Genomic DNA, 23,022 nt, shown 5'->3' on the forward strand with positions numbered 1-23,022 from the left:
ATGACGGAGCTGCATCTCCAGAGCAGGGCTTGGCGAGGGTCCCACTGGTGGGATGAGGTCAGAAGCACCCACCCTTCCCCGGGGGATGGCGCACGTGGTTCTGGCTGGGAAACGTGGACTCAGAGCCTGGATTGCATCTGAGGGAAGAACTGGACCATAAATGTATCCCAGGATGCGGGAGGTGGGGAAAGCAGGGAACTGCCCCAGTTAAATGCCTTGTAGGTGCTGGCACTTGTCTGAGTCAAGCCCATTCTCTCCTGCCCCTGCAGGAGGGTAGGACGGTTAAGAGTGTGGACTCTGGAGTCAAAGCAATCTGGTCCCGGCTCTGACTACCTGCGTGACCTCTAAGCCTCAGTTTCCATATCTGTAAAAGGGGGACTGGGAATTCCCTGGCAGTCCAGTGGTTAAGACTCAGTGCTTTCACTGCCACAGGCCCGGGTTTGATCCCTGGTCGGGGAACTAAGGTCCTGCAAGCCATGCGGTGCGGCCAAAAATATAAATAAAAAAGGGGGGGGCAGTACTCCACAGTTATAAGGATTAAATGATGATGCCTATAAAATACTGAACGGAGCGCCGGGCATGTGCTCAACCTGGAGATACGACTGTCGGATGAGGAAACGGAGGCTCAGAGAGGGGAGTTGTCCAACACGATCTGAAAAATCAGGGGATGCCGGGAGCAGACATGTGCCAGGGGCACCCAGGTCAGTGGCATCAGGCAGGCCGAGGCAGGAAAATATTATGACTTTATTTGCTACACTGACAACGGCTCTGAGTGCGGGTAGTGGCCGCTGTCTCTACATGGGGCGTCCGAAGTGGGGGACAAGGATAGTTAGCATCTCCCCAGGCGGGGGCAGGGAAGGCTGGGCCGGGCAGACGTGGGACATGAGTGTGACAACCGCCAACCTCAGGGCTGCAGGAGCAATGGCAGTGGTGTCTCTGGAGACGGGTCCTGGGCGGTGGCTCAGAAGCAGGGAGATCCAGTGTTTAGGGTGCCGGCTGGTGGGCCTGCGCTACCTCCCGGGCCCGGCGGCTGGTGGCCAGGGCTGCTCGGCCAGCTCCCGCTCCAGTTGCTTGAAGCGCTTCTTGGAGGCCCGCTTGGGCCGGAGCCACCGCAGGCAGCCTGGGAGGCACTGGTCCAGCACGCTCTGCCGGGGACAGGGAGGGCGCAGGGGGGCAGCTGTGGCTGAGTCCCACCCCCAGAGCCCCCTCGCACCCCAACGTGGGGCAGGCCCCACCTCCAGCATGAAGGCCCCCACAAAGTTGAAGGCGACCAGGCCCAGCAGCAGCAGCTTGAAGTAGGTGTTGGCAATGCTCCTCAGCGCCAGCAGCCCCTGCAGGAAGCCAGGGTCCAGGAGGAGGCCCACCAGGACGGAGCCCAAGAGCACCAGGGCCACCAGGAAGGGCACTGGGGGTGGGGGAGTCCGTCAGCCAGGGAGCCCCACACACACTGACACCCATGCCCGATGGGACCCCATAGGCACCAGCCCCACAGCCCTTTCCTCCATCACATCCCCCCTCCCTCCATTGCATCCCCCCACCTCATCCCCCTCCCTCCACCTCATCCCCCTCCCTCCACCTCATCCCCCTCCCCCATCACCCCCCCATCACCCCTCCCCCCATCACCCCTCCCCCCATCCCGCCCCCCTCCCCCATCACCCCCCTCCCCCCATCACCCCCCTCCCCCATCACCCCTCCCCCATCACACCCCTCCCCCATCACCCCCCTCCCCCATCACCCCCCCTCCCCATCACCCCCTCCCCCATCACCCCCCTCCCCCATCACCCCCCCTCCCCCATCACATCCCTCCCCCATCACACCCCTCCCCCCATCACCCCCTCCCCCATCACCCCCCTCCCCATCACCCCCCTCCCCCCATCACCCCCTCCCCCATCACCCCCTCCCCCATCACCCCCCCTCCCCATCACACCCCTCCCCCATCACACCCCTCCCCCATCACCCCCCTCCCCATCACCCCCCTCCCCCATCACCCCCCTCCCCCATCACACCCCCTCCCCCATCACCCCCTCCCCCATCACCCCCTCCCCCATCACCCCCTCCCCCATCACCCCCTCCCCCCATCACCCCCTCCCCCATCACCCCCTCCCCCATCACCCCCTCCCCCATCACCCCCTCCCCCCATCACCCCCCTCCCCCATCACACCCCCTCCCCCATCACCCCCTCCCCCATCACCCCCTCCCCCATCACCCCCTCCCCCCATCACCCCCCCTCCCCCCATCACCCCCCCCCAGCACAGCAGCACCATTGGTGTAGAGCGGCCGGCGGAAGGGCGCCCCCTTGGACACGGCCATGGCCAGGATGAGGTACTGGAAGCTGGACAGACAGAAGACCACGGTGTTCTCATAGTTGGGCAGGTTGTCTGGCGCGGGTACCGTCCTGTTCAGAGGCACGAACCTGGGGGCACAGGGACTGGGAGTCAGGGAGCGAGGGCGAGGAGGACGGGGCATGGGTGGGATCTGGGGCGAGCTCCCCGCTACTCACCAGGGCTGGGCCACGGTCAGGAAGTAGCCCCCCAGCTGCACGCTGGCCACCAGGGCCACCTGTAGCAGCAGGCTGCTGAGCACGGGCACGCTGAGCAGGGCCCCTGGTGGCCGCGCCTGACCCAGGGCCAGCGCTGGCCCCGTGCGGCTCATGAGCACCGCCACCGTGGTGGTGATGACCAGGTCGATGACCAGGAACTGCACATCGCCCAGGTTGGTGTTGACCTAGCGGCAGGGAGGGAGGCCGGAGGGGAGGATAGCTCCTAGTCTGATGGGGCAGGCACCAGCCCTGCCCTTAAGGAGTCTGATGGGGAAGGTGTTTTCTTGCCCTGCAACTTGATGGGCAGACAGCACCCTCCTGCCTCTGGGAACTCCCAATCTGATGAAGGAGACACGGCCCTGCCTTCAGGAAGCCCCTCTCCCCGTCTGAGGGAGAAGGCATCCCCGCTGACCTGGGGAGGCCTAAATCTGATGAGAACTACCAGCCTGAGAGGGAGGCTGAGGTCTGCCTTGTGGAGCCCCAAGGCTTCTGGAGGATACGCAGTTCCTGCCCTCAGGTTTAAGGTGGACACAGGGACAAAAGCTGGCACAAGGCCTGCAGTGCCCCATGGCGTCACGTGCTTCCAGTGGGGGCGAGCAACACGTGCTCTGAGCAGAGGAGTGGGTGATACCCTTTGGACAGGAGGCCGGAGGCACAGTCGAGGTCTGAGTTAGGGCGAGCGGGGAGTGGGCGGATTCATGGGAAAAGGGCAGAGGCCTCGGGGGTCCCGCTCCTGCCTCTGCCTCCTTCACCCCTGCCCGGGCTCTGCCTCAGGCCCCCCTGCAGATGGGGAACTCCCAGAGGACAGGGATGAAACGCTAGCCCAGGACAGCTGCTCCCGTCTCTGAGGACCTACTGTGCACCAGGTGCTCAGTGCTCTCATCATCTCAGACAAGCCTCACTGCCGAGGCTCCAGAGCGCCTAAGCCACGCGGCTGGAGCAGGACTTGAGGCCACGCTGTCGACTCCAGAGCCTGCCGGGCTCCTTACCACGCTGCTGAGGTCCTCGCCCCGGACCCGGCACGGGGCCTGCAGATACTCACCGTGTAGAGGATCAGGACAGAGATGAACTGGGTCAGGCTGTACAGGGCCATGTACTTGAAGACGCTGAACGACGTGTCCAGGGAACAACGACCTTCCCTGGGGAGCGGGTATGGGCATGAGGGGGCCCAGGCCGGCTGACGGGCCCTGCCGAGACCCCGCCCCCCACCAGGCCCCTGCCCGCCTCACCTGATGACCATGGGCACACACTCAATGCTGGCCACGCTTGAGGTGAAGGGCGAGACCACTGAGGCCTCGGCCTGGGACAGCGAGATGCCCACGTCAGCCGCCTTCAGGGCCCCGCAGTCGTTGGCGCCATCCCCACACATGCCCACACAGTACCTGTCGGAGAGGGGAGGGCAGGCGTGGCCCGGACTCACGTGCTGGCTCTGAGCCCAGGAGGGCCCTCCTCAGCTGCGAAATGGCCCACCCACCTCCTGGGCTGGCTGGCAGAACACGGGGACGGCTGCATCCCGACTGCCCGCTGGGTGCCTGGGAAATGCTCAGTAAGTGGTACGCAGTAGGTGCTCAGTAAATAGGTGCAATTACAGTAGCCACAGGGTCTGTATCCACAGGTTCCGTATCTACGGGGTCTGTTTCCATGGATACAGAGAGCCGACTGTACGACGTCATTTTACATAAGGGACTCGGGCACCTGTGGACGTTGGCATCTGCAGGGACTCTCAGAACAAGTCCCCTGCAGCTACTGAGGGCGGTGTCATGTCAGCATGACAGACCCAGGGGTGCCTGCTGGGCTCTCTGAGGCTGATGGCTCCTGAACGCCTGGGGTGGGAAGCAGGGACATATGGGCCAGCTAGGCCCCCGCAGGCCCCTCCCACATAGGCACTCACTGAAGCTTCTGCAGTTCACACACCAGCTCTGTCTTCTGCTCGGGAGCCATGCGGGCAAAGACTGTGCCCTGGACCAGGACCTGGGAGCACAGGGAGACAGGGGAGGGGCTGAGGCAGCCAAGAGGAGGGAGAAGAGCATGGCGAGGTGTGGGGCGACCAGGGAGGCCCGGGGGCAGCCCTACCTTGGGCAGCAGCTTGGGGAAGTGCTTCATAAGGACACCAAAGGTGGACCCGCTGAGGGCCAGGTGGCTGGATCGGGGGTCTGGCTCCATGGTGTAGCTTGCGGCCTGGTCAGCATCCTGGGGGCCCGGGAAGCTCCGCTGAGCTCCCCCTGCCCACCCTGAGAGCTGGGGCCCGGGACAGCTGACACAGGGGTGGGGTCCTGGGTGGGGTCTGTGGCGGAACTCAGGGTCAGCCTCACCTGAGCCCCGTTCACGGCTGCAGAGGACTCCACTGGCAGAAGCTCGAGGGAGGCAGGCTGGCCCCGCTCAGGGGGGTTGGCGTGGATGATGACCAGGCGCTCCTGGGGGCCCACCATGCCGCAGCCCTGGGCCACGGTGACCGCCGTCTGCAGGTTGTCCCCTGGGGGTATGGGACAAGGTCAGGGTCCAGCTGCTACTGAGTGGGGCCATCCTCACCCTGACACATATAGATGGGAAAATTGAGGCCGGACAGAGTCTGTCTGCCATGACTGGCTGAGTGAGCTCAGGCAGGGTATCAGTGTCTCTGAACCTGGGTTTCCTTGTCTATAAAACTAGAGATCAAAGGTCTTAGGAGAAACTGGGAGTCTGGGTTTGAGTTCTACATATACCTTTTTTTTTTTTTTTTTGGCCATGCCATGTGGCGTGTGGGATCTTAGTCCCCTGACCAGGGATTGAACCCATGCCCCCTGCACTGGAAGTGAGGAGTCTTTACCACTGGACCACAGGAAAGTCCCCTGAATCTTTCTTTTCTTGCTCCATGAAATTGTCACAACCTTTGAGGCTGACCTAACTTCCCCCATTTCTCAGAGTTGGAAACTGCAACTTGGGGAGAGGTCACCAGCAGCTGAGCTGGAACCCAGGCTGTCCAACACCAGCTCCAGACTCTTTGGAAGTCACTCTACGCCTCTGAGCCTCACTTTCCTCATCTGTCAACTGGGGTGACAATTATCACTCAGGAGGGAGACTGTGAAGGTACCTGAAATGTCTGAAAAGGACCAGGCCTGAGGCAGGGGCCCAAAGAGATGCCCCGGGAAGGGATGCCAGGTACCCCTATCTCTGCCTGGGATGAGGTAGATTCTGCCCTCCTAACCCAGGCCCTGCTGGTACCTGTCACCATGACGGTGCGGATGCAGGTCCTCCGCAGAGCCTGGATGACAGGTGTCGTCTGTGGCTTTAGCAGATTCTGCATGACCAGCAGCCCCAGGAGGCTCAGCTTCCACTCCACTGTGTCCCTGGAGGGTGGGCAGAGCCGGGTCAGAGGTCATGCAGTGGCCACGACCCGTCCCCCAGCCACTGGGCAGGGGCATCGGCCCTGGGCTCTGCCCCCCTCTGCCCACATGAGGCCGGAGGCTCAGTGCCCAGGGTCCACCTCGTCAGTTGCTGAGCTGCTTCCGTGTTGGGTGCGATGGGCAGTGGCTTGCTGGCGAGGGCCACCACGCGGTAGCCAGCAGCTGTGTAGCTCTGCAGCATCTGGGTGAAGTCGGTGGGCACTGCCAGGGAGAGGCAGGTGTCACTGGGACGGGGAGGTGCAGGCAGCGACACGGGCTGGGCGCCCACCCAGTTCCATGCCAGTGCCGACCTGCAGACTCTGGGGCCCTCCCCCTTCACCTGTCTTGGGGTCGCAGAGGCCTGCCACCAGCTCGGGGGAGCCCTTGACGCAGGCCTCGGGCCGAGCCGCCCCCGGCCACGCCACCACCACGCTCATGCGCTGCAGAGCCGATGAGAAGGGGAAGTGGCTGAGGATGCTGACCGGCACCAGGGGCTCCTCCTGTAGGGTTGGAGGGGCAGCTGAGGGGTTGGCCTGTGGAGCCCACCCCTCCCAGCCCACGGCCCACAGGCACCCCCCTCAGCTCACCACGCCCTGCAGGTGGAGCTCCTGAAGCGGGGGTTTCATCACTGCCAAGACCTGCGTCCCAAAGGTCGAGTCTGCAGCTGGTCCCTCCTCCAGGACCTGGGAGGCATGCAGAGAACACTGGCATCAAGGGGCTGGGTGCAGGCTTGGCCTGGGGCAGCCAATCCTTGGCCCGTGGAGAGAGGCAGTGGGAGACTCAAGTTAAACTCATGGAGGACTTCCTTCATGGGAGACTGGATAGAACAGAAGTCAAGAACGCGCGCTTTGGAGTTGGGAGGACCCAAGTTCAAACTCTGGCTTTGCCATTTACAAGCCGCTGGGTGACCTTGGACAAGTTATTCCAAATCTCCCTCAGCCTCAGTTTCCTTCGTGAAGCAGGTTTTAAGCTACCTCCCTGGGGCTATGGGGAGCAGTACATGAGATGAGGCCCGTGCAGCAGAGCGCTGGCACAGGGTAGGTGCTCAGCACTAGGCCGTGGCCATTGTTATTCTTGGTGGTGGGCATGATAGAGACGCCCCCTGGAAGTCCTAGAATGAAGACTGGGTGGGCTTAGTTAGGGCTCGGCTGCCCAGAGGCAGGGGGCGGACCTGCTCGGCCTCCTCACCCAGCCAGTAGATTCCACCATCTTGAGGTCCATGGGGTCACCCACTGGGGTGTCCCGGAGCCGGCTGAGGGTGTGGCAGGTGGCCAGTGCCCGGAGCAGGGGCCCCATGGGAAGGCGGCGGGGCTCTGGGACCAGCGGCAGGAACTCCTGCCCCTTCAGGGGCACCACACCCATCACGTCCAAGCCGTCCTCTGTGAGTGTGCCTGTCTGCAGGGGGCAAGCGGGCGGGCCAGTGATGAGTCCTGGGGTGAGCTGTGCCCCGTTGCGGTGGGCGCCCACACCCCTGGCCAGGCGGGGCCCATGGGAACCCCAGGAGCCAGAGCTGGACCTTTGCTCAAGCAGGTCCCTCTGCCAGGCTGTCCTCCCCAACCCGCAGTGTTTCTTGGTCTGGCATCATTTCCCCCAGGAAGTCTTCTTCTTTAACCCTACAGTTGGGTCAGGTAGGGCTGGCTCGGGGCTCCCACCCATGGCCTCTTTACTACTCCATCATTTGTTCACTGTGGTACCAGGAAGAGGGCCTAGCCAAGTACAGCTCTCAGTGTAATGAATGAATGAATGAGTGAATGAATGAGTGAACGGATGCCTGCCTTTCCCATAACACATTCCAATGGCTCAGTTACACATCTGGCCCCTTCGCTAGCCTGGGAGCTCTTCGAAGATGGTCATGCTCCACCCTTTCAGTTTAAATAACTGAAAGGAGGGGCGGTGAGTGATGGTGGTGGTTGGAATTTGTAGAGCAGCCCCAGGCGGGGTGAGGGCCTGGGCTGGGGTGGGTGGGGGAGATCAGAGGATCAGAGCTTTCTTTTTCTTAAGTGCAATAAATCTATCAGGGAGCTGGGGTGGGGAGCAGCCAGGGCTTGGAGACCCTGCTGTCCCGGCCACTTGAGGCGGCGCCCTGAGAGGCACTACAGCCCAGGGTGGGGGAGGCGCGGGTGTGGGGCGGGGGGCGGGGGGGGGGTAGGGCTGCTCCTGTCGGTGCAGGTGTGCTCACACCTTTTCTAATAAACCAGAGCTGGGTTCCCCCCCAAAAAAACAAAACTCACGAGGGCCCGCCAGCCTCTGATGGATCAGGGCTCTGCCCGCTTCATCTTGCCCCCCATCCCTACTGTTCCCCGAGCCCCAGGCACACTGGTCTGTTCCTCCAAGGAGCCAGGAGCCACTCTACTTCTCCCCCTCCACCTTGCCAGCCCTGCTCTCCTCTCAGTGTGGTCCACCCCTCAGAGGTCACCAAGGACCTTCCCTGACTGCCCTCTAAGGGAGTGACCCCCCTGTACCACCCATCACGTACCCCATTTGCTTCCTCCCTAGAACCCATCACCATGTGCAGCTCTGTGGTCCCTGGTTCACTCATTTTGGTGGTGGGGACATCTCTGTGTGGGTCACTGCTGGATCCCCAGTGTTGACAGCAGCCCTGGGTACCCAGTAGGCCCTCAATGGTTCTCAAACAAATTAAATGATTTTAGACATTTCATGCTCCAGACTGTGAGCTTGATGCAGGTGGGAGCTGGGGGTAGAGGGTGCCTCTGAGTGTTTCCATCCCAGGACAGGACCTGGCGGTGGCCAGTGTTCACAGCAGGGGTGCACGGGCAGGCGGCGGGGCTCTGGGCTCAGCAAGCCCTCAGTCAACATTGCTGAATGAGGGATGTGGGTGTGGGGGGCCTGGCCGTGTCCCCCACCCCACGGCCCCCACCTTGTCGAAACACACCAGCCGGAGCTTGCCCCCCAGGTTGATGCGCATCGGGTGGATGCAGAAGACGCCCTGGCTCCGCAGCCGGTTCTGGGCGTAGAGCGTGCACACAGTCATGGCGGCAGGCAGGGCGGGCGGCACTGCCACCGTCACCAGGTCCAGAGCCCGGATCACGATCTCGTCCAGAGGCACCTGGCAGGGGGCAATGTGAATGCCAAGGGCCAGGCCGGGTGGGCCCTGGGCCCCCAGTGGCAGCCCCCGCCCGGCCCCCAAGGCTTACCTGGTTGTGGTGGAGGATGAAGATGCTGTAGATGGTGCCGAGGAGAGCTGAGGAGACAGCAAGGGGCTCAGCGGGACTGGGCACGGGGCTCCGGGGGCCACTGGCACAGTGGGGTGCGGGGGGCCACTCACCCAGGACAGAGAGGGCAGCCACAAACTTCACGCTGTGTTTATAGAACTTGAAGTTGATGGGCCGGGGATGCAGGATGGAGCTCACCAGGGCCCCTTTAGCCGTGCAGAACCCTGGGAGGAGATGGGGAGACCGAGGCAGGGGAAGCTGAGGGTCAGGATGACTCCACCCCTCCCCCACACCATCCACACCTCTGGGGTTGCAAGGCATGATGCTCCTGGGGTCAGCAATCACCCAGTCTGGCGGTCCCACGGGATGACCACAGGCCTTGCCCAGCCTTCATAAGCTTAGTAAATAAGGAATTAGTAGTACCATCTACAAACTGGGTGGTTTCACTTAAAATCCAGATGTGTGGCTTTCGCTGAAAAATGTCAAATCTGGTGACACACTGGGTCCCTTTCACATGTGGCAGGGGCCTGCTGGAGATGTACAGCACTGCTCTCTTCCTAAGGGGTGGGCTCCTTCCTTCTTACCACGTCCCTGCCCACTCCAGCCAATCCTAAGTAGGGGTGGGACGTGCCTGAGCCGCACAGCAGGGCAGTGGTAGAGATGGGTCCTGCTGGGCTATGTGTCACCTCTCCTCTAGGTGCTGGGCCCAGCATCCCTCCCCGCTTCCCAGACTCGTTACCTGTCTGGGTCACCACTGCCAGGACGTGGGGTCCTACAAAGGCCCGGGCCTGCAAGATGAGGGTCCCACAGAAGAGCGTGTGCCGCGGGTGGGTCTCTGGGAAGTAGGGTACCGGTCCCTCCGGCAGGGCCGTCTTCAGCACTGGAACGCTCTCCCCTGGGAGGGATGTGGTATGAGGCCCATGCTGGTCCCTCCCACGAACAAGATCAAGCCTTATACCTAGAACTGTTACGGAAGCCCCAGGTCTCATTTAACGCTTGTAACTATGTGTGAAGAAATCACTGCCCCCATTTTACAGAGAGGTACACTGAGGCTCAGAGAGGGCAAAAGACACAGACACAGTGAGACAATCCTGGGATGTGTGCAGCCAGTTCCCAGGAACCATCTCTCAGGGGAGCCAGAAAGAGTTGTGAACATACAGCATGGGCAGAGTCGGGGGCCAGGGTGGGGGGCCGGTGTTCTCCTTCTGTTGGAACTATTTTGTAACAAGCTGCGTTACTTTTATAGTTCAAATAAGATATTGACACGAGAGGGCTTAACCTTTGTAAAGCCCTGAGCTCACTGCCTGGCAAAGAGTAGCAGTGCCTCACCCAGCATCTACAGGGCTAGGACCCACTGAGGCTGGGACTGTTACCTGAGCAAAGGGAAAAGAGAACTCCATTTAAAGTTCTGACACAAGGCAGAGAGGCTCGGTGGCCCGGCAGGGGGGATGGGAGGCTGCTGGCCAGGGGCAGGCACTGACCTGTCAGAGAGCTCTCATTGACCACGCACTCGCCAGCCACCAGGGCAGCATCGCAGGGCATCAGCCCACCCTCCTGGGGAAGCACCAGGCAGTCTCCCGGCACGAGCTCACTGGAGTCGACCCATTCCTCCTCTTCGGGCAAGCAGGGGCCTCAGTATAGCCTGGAGGGGACTCCCCCACTGCCTCCCCCAGCCTTCGTCTCTCCCCTAGCCTCTCTCCCTCCCCCAGCCTCTCTTCCTTCCCCAGCCTCCCTCCCTCACCCAGCCTCTCACCTCCCCCAGCCTCCCTTCCACCCCGTTTCTTACCTCCCCCAGCCTCCCTCCCTCCCCCAGCTCTCACCTCCCCCAGCCTCCCTCCCTCCCCCAGCCTCTCACCTCCCCCAGGCCGGCACACGCACACCGGTACAGACAGCTGGACCATGTCCCTCAGAGTCTGGCTTTGCTGTGGGCAGGGGGACAAGCAGGGAGTGGGTGGGTGGAGGTCCCCTCGGACACCGCCTGCCCTGTCCCATCCACCTCACACCGCACACCTTTCTGGTCTTGTATATCGACACGCAGATGGAGACGATGGAGATGAGGAAGATGCACAGGGCATACCAGTAGTAGTAGTCAGCCAGCCACAGCCCGATGCTGAAGGCCTGGAACCCATAGTAGGGGTTCAGTGCCTGGGGGAGGGGCGGGGAGGCAGCGTCAGGGCCCAGGTCCCCCAGGGCAGCCCAGCCACAGGCTGGGCCTCCTGTGCCCACGGAAGCAGAGGGCCTGGCAGTTGCCAAAGGACTAAAGCCAGGCCTGTCTCCTGGTCAGTCCTGTCCAGATGTCCCTTGAGCCACCAGCTTCTTTGCTCTAAAGAGGACACACGGGTGTTTACACGCCAGGCCCCTGCTAAGCACATCATCTAAATGTCATACGATGGTGAGGACAACTCCACAAGGCAGATGCTACCATCAGCTTCATTTTACAGCTGAGGAAACTGAGGCACAGAAGGGTTAAGTCACTTGCCTAAAACCACACAGCTCCCAAGTGGCCAACTAGAGTTTACACCAGGCCAGACTCCAAGGCCTCCTCTCTGTCTCACAGGTGTCTGCCCCTGGCTCAGAGGGCTGGGATGTTAGCAGTGTACTCTCGGTGTGTCCAGGTCACTGGCTTCCCTGTCCCCATGTGACCCTGGCCATGCCACGTCCCCCGCCTGTAGCTCCGGTTCCTCATGTGTGAACGGAATGTCCCTACCATGAGGCTGTTGGAGCGTGAAAGTGGGTAATGCACGGAAAGGACCCAGACTCTGGAGCCTGGCGCTTGGCACACAGCAGGAGCCCAGGCTGTGTGGGTTTGTCTCTTGGCCTCTAATCCCCAGCCTCAGCCTGGACCAGAACTTCCAGTTCCTCTCCCTGAGATGACTGGGTCTGGTTCTGAGACAGCTCTCCACCACGGAGAAGAGGACAGCTGGTAGAATCTGCCTCTGTAAGGGTGGCCCAGAGAGGGCAAGCCCCTGGCCCAGGTCACACAGCCAGCTCAGGCCAGAGCTGGGGCGGGGCCCAGGGACAGCCCTACCTCGTCCACCAGCAGCTGGGGATAGGACTTGACTGGTACACTGATCACGTTGGGGCCATAGATGGTCTTCCTGTAAGAGGAAAAGCGGCAGGGCCATCAGATGGAGGGGCTGTGGCAGCTGGACGCTCTAGCGGTGACGAAGCTCCCTACTTTCCAGCTGGGGAAACTGAGGCCCAGAGAAGGCAGGTGACTGGAAGAAGGCCACACCCAGGGGGGCAAGAGAGGGGACCCCAGCTCTCAGGGCAGCACCCACCTCACGGTTTGGTCCTGGAGGCTGAGGCCGGTGCTGGAGCAGTGGAGGTCGTCACAGGTGCGGCCGTGGTCCAACAGGCTGGGAGGACAGGGTGGGCACTCATGTGGGTGGTGGGGTCTGAGCTCCGCACCCCCCACCCCTCCTGGCCCACCTCTGCCACACCGAGCTCCCGGGAGAAAGCTGGTCCCTCACGAACTCTGGGCCTAACTTTTTCCTTCTGTTCCTCTGATCGGGCCCCAAACCATCTCACCCAGGAAAAACAATGAGAGATAATGATAATACTTAACAATGACAACAGCCGCTATTTTTTAGTGACATTTAGAGCTTTCTTTACAATGATGCCTTCTTAGGTAAGTCACTTAACCTCTCTGGGCCTCAGACTTCTCATCTGCAAGATGGAGACGCTGACAGCATCTCCCTCACAGGGCTACAGGTGGATTAAATGAGATGTTTTGCAAAGTGCTTGGATGGCTCCTGGCACTTACTAGGGGACAAAGGTCAGCGATTTTTTTTTTTTTTTTGGCTGCGTTGGGTCTTCGATGCTGTGTGTGGGCTTTTCTATAGTTGCAGCGAGCGGGGGCTACTCTTCGTTGCAGTGCATGGGCTTCTCATTGCAGTGGCTTCTCTTGTTGCGGAGCATGGGCTCTAGGCATGCGGGGCTTCAGTAGTTGTGGCTCACGGGCTCTAGAGCGCAGGCTCAGTAGTTGTGGCGCACAGGCTTAGCTGCTCTGCAGCATGTGGGATCTTCCCGGACCAGGGATCGAACCTGTGTCCCCTCCATTGGCAGGCGGATTCTTAACCACTGTGCCACCAGGGAAGTCCCACGTCAGTGAGTTTTGCTATTCCTCTCATGTAGCAGAGGCTGTTGGTGCCCTCCCCACACCCCCTTGGAATTCACGTCTGTGCGGTGCAGCCTCTTACTGGAAACAACTGTCCTGGCTTGAGGGCTTCTCCTGGCTGCATAAGCATGGTCTGCCCATGAGCTAGGAAGGCCGAAGTTGTGCAAGAGTTCATGTATTCCACAACCGGTAATGGTAGGAAGGTGATGGGTACGTACCCCCTGGTTTCCTCACTCCTTGGGTGAGGGCACCCTGAGGTGCGTGCTCTACACTAGCTCAAAGGGATCCCCGAGGGACCGTGCTCCAGGTGCCCACATCAAGCCCCCTCCACCGGCTGCCTTCTCTTCCCGGCCTCACTTCCCCTACGTCTCCTGGCAACACCTTGCAAACAGATTCCCTGCACTTGAATCCTCGTCTTGAGGTCTGCTTCTCGGGGCTCAAACTAAGACATAAACTGAGCTCGTATTTATCAAGCACTTAGTAGGTGGCAGAGCCAGTACAAGACGCCAAACGGAAGGTCCAAGTCCAGAGCTTACGGTCTGATTCACAGCCGTGTTGCCACCTCAGGCCAGGGGCCGTGCCAAGCCTTACATGACAGTAATATACTTTACCCTCGAAACAACCCTAGGAGGCCGGGATTCCCTTCATGAGCTATTTACAGACAGGCTCAGCGATTTGAGGGGGCCAAGGCACAGAGCTGAGAGGGGCATCCAGGCTGGGCCACCTCATGCCACCTTCTCTGCCCAATGCAGCACCCGCTGTGGGCGTGGTGTAGCGGCGCCGGCCCTGACCCCTACCTGACGCGGCAGAAGGCCTGCTGGGTCTCGATCCAGACATAGCGCTGGCCCCGGAAGAGGTAGTAACGCAGCGTCCGCTGCTGGGTGGGAGAGAGGAGAGGTGGGCTGGGGGCGGCCCCAGGAGGAGTGTGTGGGGGCGGCAGGGCGAGGGCACAGGGAAGAGGCGGGAGAGGCGTGGAGGGGTAAAAGGTGATCGGCCAGCATCCTGCACGATTGGGACAAGAGAACCAGAGGTGTCCGGAGGACAGCTGGAGTCCAGTCCCCATTGTACAGGGTGTGAAACTGAGGCCCAGAGACAGGCAAGGGCTTGTCCAGAACACAGCTGTCCACTTACTGCCTCTTCTGTCCTGTGGAGCTGGGCGGTGTCCTTCCATGTCCCCTCTGGTAGTGTCCCCACAGCTGCCTGGCTCCGGCCGTCCTCCGCCTGGGTCTGTGGGGGCAGCTCCAGGCTGGGGACGGGGGTGGGGTTACCGTGGAGCCCTGGGAGCTGCCCCAGCACCTTCCCATCCCCACAGAGCCACCTTCCCTCTCTCGGATGGGAGGCCCCGGGATCAGAGCCTTCGTTGGGGGAGGGCAGGGGGAGCACGGGCTCCTGGGAAGGGGCGATGGGGCTGCCTCACCTGTCTTTGCTGATGGCCTCAGTCTGCACCTGGACAGTATAGAGCTGCCACGAACTATCCTGGAACACGGAGGTGTGGACTCAGTCCTGGAAGAGACCCCTCCCCTCCCTGGCCCCACCCGACAGCCAGATGGCCCCTGCTGGAGGAGGCAGGGATCAAGGACAGAGGTGACCTCCTCGGGAATCACCCACCCTGTCCCGTCTGCCCACTGCTCAGATGGGAAAGCTGAGGTCCAGGGAGGAGAAGCACCTGTGTAAGGTCCCACAGAATGTCAGCGGCCAGGTTGGGCTGAGAACCTGAGCATCCTCCACCCCGCATCCCTGAGCCACCGCCACCCCTCTCCAGCTCCAGGCTTGGCCCCTGCTCCCGTCTCTCACCTCTTTGTCTCTTATTTCGATAACGAGGGTTTCGGCGCGGGCCAGGCTGCATGGCTGGAGCCGCAGCCGCACCCGCCACACGGGCTTCCATCGGAAGAGCAGCAGAGGGATCCCCGCCATCATCCAGACCACGATGTGATAGCCGATGACCCTCCATGGACTGCCACAGTAGCCGCTGAGCCTCTGTGGACATAGGCGAGAGCAGGCCAAGGTAGTGGGGCGGGCGGGAGCTGGAGGAGGATGCCAGGGTATCTGGGTGGGCCTGGGTATCACCCCCACCTGGAGTTGCCCCTGCCCCTCCCCACGTACCACGGATGAAACTGAGGAGCTGAGGGGATCTATAGATGTCTCTATCGTCAGGGTCCCATAACCGGCGGGCGTGTTGCCCACGAGCGGGCTGCTGTCTGTGGAAAGAAGAGAGAAATGTCATTTGCGGGGGAGGGTTGGGGGGGCTCCTCCCTCTTTCTTTAACCACGACTTAAGCACAGTCATTTTATAAATCTGGTCTGATAAATCCAGTAACTCGAGTCTTCACGGGTCTGTTCAGGGCTGTCCTGTTGGTCCTCACCCGTAGTACCTTGTTTCCTTGCGCGTCTGGCGATTTCTGACTCCATGTGGGCCCAGAGTTGGGGGACGGGGCCTGTTGAGCACTTTAAGCTTCAAGAGCACCCCCCCACCCAATCTAGCTATTAGCTTCCTGGGAGCTCTGTGTCCCACTTTCCATCTGGTCTCCACTCTGAGGGCAGGGACAGGGCTGCTCATCCTTTTTCCCTTTTTTAGACGTCATTTTTATTTATTTATTTATTTTTAATTTATTATATTTTTAAAAATTTATTTTTGGCTGCGTTGGGTCTTTGCTGCACGCGGGCTTTCTCTAGTTGCGGCAGGCGGGGGCTACTCTTCGTTGCGGTGCGCGGGCTTCTCATTGCGGTAGCTTCTCTTGTTGCAGAGCACAGTCTCTAGGCGCGTGGGCTTCAGTAGTTGCAACATGCGGGCTCAGTAGTTGCGGCATGCAGTCCCTAGAGCATGTGGGCTTCAGTAGTTGTGGCGTGTGGGCTCAGGAGTAGTGGCATGCGGGCTCTAGAGCACAGGCTCAGTAGTTGTGGCATATGGGCTTAGTTGCTCTGCGGCATGTGGGATCTTCCCGGACCAGGCATTGAACCTGTGTCCCCTGAATTGGCAGGCAGATTCTTAACCACTGCACCACCAGGGAAGTCCCTGCTCATCTTTTTTCAACCTTCATGCCCAGCACAGGCCTGGCAGTGAGGAGATGCTGAGAAGTCAAGTCTGGACTGATAAAATGTCAGGGCAGCCATGAAAGGGGCAGCTTCACTCTGAAGATGAAATGGGGGGAGGAGGAAGGAAGAACCCAGTCACTGGGGGTGGGCTGGAGAGGAGGGGTGAGCTGAGCAAGCCCCCAAGGCTCAAGGAGAGAAGCCACTATGTGCCAGGGCCCAGCTGAACAGCTGACAGGTTCCTTCTGTGAGGAAGGGCCCACTATCACCCCCATTTTACAGATGGGTAAACTGTGGCTCAGGGAAGACCAGTGGGCATCTCTACTGTAGAAACTTTTTTTTTTCTTCTGCCTCCCTTGCTGTAGTGCTGCGGTCCTAGCAGAGCAAGCAGACAGTGGGTGTTCTGGGGCCCGGGACGGGGTGGGGCTCATGGCCTCTGTCAGGGTTTCTCTAACTGTGCTCCCTGGACCTCTTGGGGAGCCTGTTAGACATGAAGATGCCTGGGCCCCTCCCAGACCTGCTGGCACAATGGCAGCGGTGCTGAGCATCTGCATGTTTCCCAGGAGCCTCTGGAGAAGTTCACTAAGGGGGATGGGAAAGCAGGGAAGGTGGGGGGCAACCTGCTGGTTTTCTGGGCTCCCTACTCCTCCTCCCCAACCAGAGCCCTGCAGAGGCCTGATCTGAAAGTTCCATCCAATAAGGCCAGGGTGTCCCAAGCAGCTGCCCGTCACAACATCCCCAGCCCCTCAGCTGTTCTGTCCCCAGACACTTGGGTTTCTGCAGCTTCTCCAAGCCCCAAAGCAACCATGATAGTCAACATTTCCCGAGGCCCCACTATGTGCGGGCTCTGCTCCTGGTCCTTCTTACATGGCTAACGCAATGACCCTGCCACGTAAGCGCAATAATTATCCCCTTTTTATAGAAGAAAATTAGGCTCAGAGAAAATTAGGCTCAGAGAGGTTAAGTAACTTGCCCAAGATCACACAGCCAAGTACATGGTAGTGTCAGGATGCAATCCTAGGCAGGCTGACTCCAGGGTGGGGCTTCTTCTTTTTTTTTTTTTGGCTGCACTGGGTCTTCATTGCGGCACACGGGCTTTCTCTAGTTGTGGCGAGTGGGAGCTACTCTTCGTTGTGGTGCGTGGGCTTCTCATCGCAGTGGCTTCTCTTTGTTGTGGAGCACGGGCTCTAGGCGCACGGGCTTCAGTAGTTGTGGCACACGGGCTCAGTAGTTGTGGCTCGCTGGCTCTAGAGTGCAGGCTCAGTAGTTGTGGCGCGTGGGCTTAGTTGCTCCGCAGCACGTGGGATCTTCCTGGACCAGGGCTCAAACCCGTGTCCCCTGCATCGGCAGGCAGACTGTTAACCACTGTGCCACAAGGGAAGTCCCAGGGTGGGTTTTAATTCCCATCAGACCATGCAGAGTCTGTTCTGTCCTATCGCAGCCCCCCATATCTCCACATAAGGACTGTGATAGTAATTACTATGGTAATTACCATAATAAGAACAGCCAATATCCATTAAGCACTTCCCAGGTGACAAGAGCTGCTCTAACCCTCCACGCGAATTAGCTCATTTAACCCTCTGGCAACACGATGAGGGGACTCTTATTTTTCCCATTTGTACAAATGAGGGAACCGAGGCTCAGAGTCACAAAGGCCCCCTGGTAAATGGTGGAGCCAGGAAGTCAGAGCCCAGATCTTGTGTTTTGGGGGCCAATGTGGGCACTTCCAGAGAACAGGGCATATGCCCTCTGCCGCCTGAGGCCTCTTTCAAACAAGATGACTCAAAACCCAAATTAACCCAAGCCCCGCCCACGGTCAATCCCTCCCGTGTCCACTGGGTGACTCAGAAAATATATGGAGCTGCCACCAGCTCCAGAAAGGGCCTGGTCTCTGGGGAACTCACACACATACACCGCTCCCACACATACACCCGAAGCCTGTAGCTCTCAACCATCCGGGTGTCTGGCCAACGGTAAAGTCTCAAAGCCAGAGGGCAGGAGGCCTGGTCAGCCTTCTGCCCTGGGGCTCAGAGACCCCAGCCTGGGTCCCCTGGGGTGGTCCCTTTTGCTCTCTGGTCCCGGCCCAGTCCAGCTTGTGAGTGAGGCTTGTCCAGGCATGATTTCCTTCCCTTCCTGACAACAGCCTGCAGACAACAAACAGCCGAGGCCCTTCTGCTCTCTGGTGTGTGTGTGTTGTGCAGGGGCCGGGGGAGGCTCGCCCTGGATCCTGTCTTGGGAGGCAGAACAACAGGCATTCAGGGCAACTGACCCGGTCTGGCAACCTGGGTTCTCAGGTCCTTGGCCACCGACAAGCCACAGCCCTTTTCTTGTCCCTCCTCCAAAGGCCACAGTCCCAGCTCTCCTTCTTGCCAAAGCCCCTCTCCAGCCCTGGAGACCTGCTCCTTGAGTGGGTCAGGGCGGGTAGTTTCACCCCCTTTAGGGCTCTTCTCTGGCAGTTTCTGGGGTGTAAGAGAAAGAGCACCTTAGGGGGGACTTCCCTGGTGGTCCAGTGGTTAGAACTTCGTGCTTCCACTGCAGGGAGCATGGGTTCGATCTCTGGTTGGGGAACTAAGATCCCCCACAAGCCCTCGGTGCGGCCAAAAAACAACAACAAAAAGAGTACCTCAGGGCTATCAGGGGCTGACACAGGCCAGGCACTGTTCAAGGGCTTTACGCACATCGATTCATTCATTCCTCACCACTGTGAAGTGGGGACTATTTTTATCCCTATTTTACAGATTCGGAAACTGAGGCCCAGAGAGGTGAAGTAAGCTGCCCAAAGGCCACACAGCCAGCACGCAGTGGGGCGTGGATCCAGGCAGTGCGGCTGTAGGGTCCACGCGCTTAACCACGGCACTACCAGAGCCATCGCTGTCGTCCCCGTCAGTAACTGTGCTCCTGGCTCTCTCGCAAATGACTCAGCCTCTCCAGGCTTCCGTTCCCCGTCTCTAGGATCATATCCCCGAAGTAGCTGGCACATGGGGTGTTTGAAGTTCCTGAAGCGTGGCCTGTACAGGCGGGCACTGCTGGCTCCCCTGCCAAGGAGGTGTGCCTTCCGCTCTGACCCATTTCTCAGGCTCCCCTCTACATTCCCACTGCCCTGTCTGAAAACCCACAGCTGTGCCATTGCTCCCCTGTGTGCACTCAACAGATCTTCCCCAGGCCTTCAAACCGTCAGGCCAGCAGCTGTGCTGGGGATGTGACTGCAGCACACTGCACTGACCCAACGTGGGCCACTTTGCTCCTGCCGATCTGCTTTCCTCCTGCAACAATCAAGCAACTTATCCCATTTTACAGATGAGAAAACTGAGCCTTGAGAGAGGCAGTGTGCCCACCAATTTGTCTCGCAGCTGGAAGGGGCCTTGCTCCAAAATCCTCTCTGCCCACCTCACCCCCACCCACTGACACCAACACATCAGGCTTGCATAGGTGTCATCGCCCTCCTGCTCACAGTGCCCAGCATGTGGCTGGGACTCAGGAACCTTTTATTTTTATTTTTATTTTTATTTTTTATTTTTTTGCGGTACGCGGGACTCTCACTGTTGTGGCCTCTCCCGCTGCGGAGCACAGGCTCCGGACGCGCAGGCTCAGTGGCCATGGCTCACGGGCCCAGCCGCTCCATGGCATGTGGGATCTTCCCGGACCGGGGCACGAACCCATGTCCCCTGCATCGGCAGGCGGACTCTCAACCACTGCGCCACCAGGGAAGCCCAGGAACCATTTATTGAATGAATGAACCGGTGAATGAAGGTTGTACACCTCACTGACATAACAGAGCATGGAAGCAATGGTGCAGGAATCACTGTGTCCATCTCCTGCCTCCGGGTCGGCTGGGAGGCACAGAGGAACAAGCCTCTTCTTGAAGGGTCCTGCCAGAGACCATCTGGAGCTGCCCTCACTGGATCACTTCCCCCAGGACCTAAACAATGTTGCCTCTGGAAGTTCTTCCTTGTGTCTCTCACACACCCATCATTTCACAAGGATGCTCTCCCCGTCAACCTGGGGAAGGGGGAAGGGAGCTTGAAGGAGGAAGTCACATCTGTGGAACACTCTAGTCTCCCAGGAACATCTTGCAGAACATCTGTCAAAACACTCAGAAGGGCTTGTTTATCTCTATTCGCATTGCAGTCTCCCCAGGGATGGCACAGGAAGGTCGGAGCAGTGTCTGATCTCTTCCGGTACCACCAGCTCAGGGCAGCTGCTTGGGATGAGAATACTTTCACAAATCACTGACTGCATTGCTCTTCTGAATAACAGCGACTGATCTTCACATGTAACCCTCTGAGGGAGGGACTATTTTATAGTGGGGGAAACTGAGGAACACAGCTTCAAAATCCCTTGCCCGGGGTCACACAGCTTGCAAGGGGAGAAGCTGAAGATGAGTGGGTCTAAATGAACACATTCCTCTCAGTTCATCCTCACAGACACCTCTCCAAAAGTATGGATTAGGATTCCCATTTAAAATGAGGCACAGAGGGGCTTCCCTGGTGGTGCAGTGGTTAAGAATCCGCCTGCCAATGCAGGGGACACGGGTTCAAGCCCTGGTCCGGGAAGATCCCACATGCCGCGGAGCAACTAAGCCCGTGCGCCACAACTACTCAGCCTGTGCTCTAGAGCCTGCGAGCCACAACTACTGAGCCCACGTGCTGCAACTACTGAAGCCCGTGCGCCTAGAGCCCGGGCTGCAACAAGAGAAGCCACCGCAATGAGAAGCCCATGCACTGCAACGAAGAGTAGCCCCCGCTCGCCACAACCAGAGAAAGCCCGTGCGCAGCAACAAAGACCCAACGCAGCCTAAATAAAAAAATAAAATAAAATAAAATAAAATGAGGCACAGAGGTTGACTAACATGTCCAAAGTCACACAGCTCTGAGTGGTCAAGATTAGACTTGAACCTAGTCTGACTCCCCGGCCTTGGGGCAATGCCACGAGCACTGCAGAGCGGAGGGGCTGGCGTCAAAGCCATTTGGGAACCTCTTGTTTCCTGCGGAAGCATCGGTTTCCTGCTGATGACCTGGCAGAGGCCCAGGGCAGCACTGCTGCCTTCTCCCTTGCTGTGCTTCTCCTGTGGCCAGAAGCTCCTCTCCTGGGCCAGGCTGAGTGTGAGGGATAATCTGCCAGGAGCTCCCTGATCTTTGGATCTGGAGTCCAGGGACCATATTTCCTCAGCCTTTCCCCTTCCTCACCCTGGGTGCACCCTAGAGTTGGGGGGTGGGGGAGTAAGGTGGGAGACCGGAGGGAGAGACCTGAATGAAGGGTCTGCAGCTGCAGAGAGGATGCTCAAGCGTTGGTGGCCCTTGGCTGAGGTCTAGGCTCTGAGTGACCCACGTGGAAATGAGACCCTTCTAAACACGAGAGGTCTACTGGCACCATTTGCAGCAGGTAGAATTAGACTCTGGAAAGAGTGGCCTCCAGACACAGAGCCTGGGACAGGTAATATGGAGGGTGTGGTCCCTGGACCGGCGTGCTAACAGGCTTGCTCTGGGGGCCTGACTCAGGGGATCAGGAGTGCATTTGTGCCCCCAGGGCACTCGGATCCAGGGACTCAGGAGCCTTGGCTTCTCCAACCCCATTCATTCATTCAGCCAAGAGGAACAACCGCTCAGAGGCCCTGGATGCAGCAGCCTCCACGTCTCTTCCCCCACCTGGACATCCGTCACTGCACCGGGACACTTCCCCGCGCCCCGCCACCGCGGCCCCCGGATTATCCTTTTGCACGGCGGCGCCAGGCGCTTCGTCTCCCAGGGCTTTAGGAAGGAGCGGAGCGGACGGCTCTGCGCGGTGCCATCCCTGGGCTCCTGGCCTCTCTGGGAAGGGGGAGGGCACGGGCGCGGGGATGTCCCGGGGGCCGCTCCCTCGGCCCGCGCCCCCGGGGTGGGGGTGTCCCCCCACGACAGATGCGACGACGGGCGGTCCGGGGACCGCGCCCGGTTCCTGTCGGCTGGGGTTGCGCGCTCACCTGCGCTCATGGCGGCTCCTCGCGCTCATCGCCGGGCCCGGGCGTCGCGATGCCCCGCGGTCGGGGCCGAGGCGGAAGGCCGGGGACGCGGGGCGCTGCGGGGCTGGGCGGCCCGGGACACCTGCAGGACCCGGCGGCTGGAGCGGCGGCGAAGATGCCGCAGTCAGGCTCTGCGCACCGCCAAGCCCCGCCCCGCCCTCTGCGGCCCCACGTCCGCCCGCGCGCCGCGGGGGCTGCCGGGATTTGTAGTCTGAGGCCGCTCCCAACGCGCACGCAGGGGCGGGGCGCCGAGAGACAACGCGACCGCCCTGGGACAGACCGACTCATAGAGAGGAGGACACTCAGGGAATCCGACAGGACAGCCCTCAGACACATGAACACATAGACACACACTCAGAGAAATAGCCCTTAGATGCACAAACACAAGTACACAACGCCCCTCCCACTCCTCACATTTGCATAAAGTGAGAGTTGTGACCCAGAAATACACAATTCTCAGACACGCACACAAAAGCAGGACACTCAGGGAAACAGGACAGCTTTGGTACACAAACACACAGGTACACAACAACCTCGGACACACACATAGATACACACACACAGGGTCTAGACTCCCAGGACACAGACACAACACACAGATTTACACACAGAGGTGATACTTAGAGACAATGCACACATACCCAGTAGTGTGACACTTAGAAACAGGTAAGACAAGCCCCCACCCACGCCGTTAAGTACAATGCATGGCTGGTTCAAACTGGTCCGTCTCTTGTAGGCTCTGTGAACTTGGGCAAGCCACTTAACCTCTCTGGGCTTCATTTCTTAACCTATAGGAGGACG

The 23,022-nt window shown here is 59.9% G+C and overlaps 1 protein-coding gene across 2 annotated transcripts; it reads right to left on the reverse strand.

Annotated features, from left to right (window-relative positions):
* Window positions 1–858: 858 nt before the first annotated feature.
* Window positions 859–22,359, reverse strand: ATP13A2 (ATPase cation transporting 13A2). 2 transcript variants are annotated; one of them, XM_082614807.1, is made up of 29 exons: window positions 22,183–22,359; window positions 15,298–15,392; window positions 14,989–15,171; window positions 14,612–14,670; window positions 14,326–14,440; window positions 13,992–14,068; window positions 12,356–12,433; window positions 12,103–12,172; window positions 11,085–11,219; window positions 10,930–10,996; window positions 10,556–10,687; window positions 9,814–9,969; window positions 9,188–9,298; window positions 9,057–9,103; window positions 8,780–8,968; window positions 7,090–7,296; window positions 6,489–6,584; window positions 6,242–6,401; window positions 6,003–6,123; window positions 5,741–5,865; window positions 4,852–5,012; window positions 4,613–4,729; window positions 4,431–4,510; window positions 3,769–3,921; window positions 3,582–3,678; window positions 2,501–2,724; window positions 2,262–2,413; window positions 1,236–1,405; window positions 859–1,145 (listed from the first exon to the last, which is right to left on the reverse strand). In XM_082614807.1, exons 1-29 carry the CDS (start codon window positions 22,190–22,192, stop codon window positions 1,011–1,013), a joined length of 3,522 nt encoding a protein of 1,173 aa, XP_082470933.1. In that variant the 5' UTR covers window positions 22,193–22,359; the 3' UTR covers window positions 859–1,010. The 2 variants fall into 2 exon arrangements, with proteins under 2 accessions (XP_082470933.1, XP_082470932.1); XM_082614806.1 differs by having other exon boundaries at window positions 13,992–14,071.
* Window positions 22,360–23,022: the final 663 nt, after the last annotated feature.

The sequence above is a fragment of the Mesoplodon mirus genome (genome assembly GCF_964341445.2).
Source record: "Mesoplodon mirus genome assembly, chromosome: 3".
NCBI classification, from domain to species: Eukaryota; Metazoa; Chordata; class Mammalia; order Artiodactyla; family Ziphiidae; genus Mesoplodon; species Mesoplodon mirus.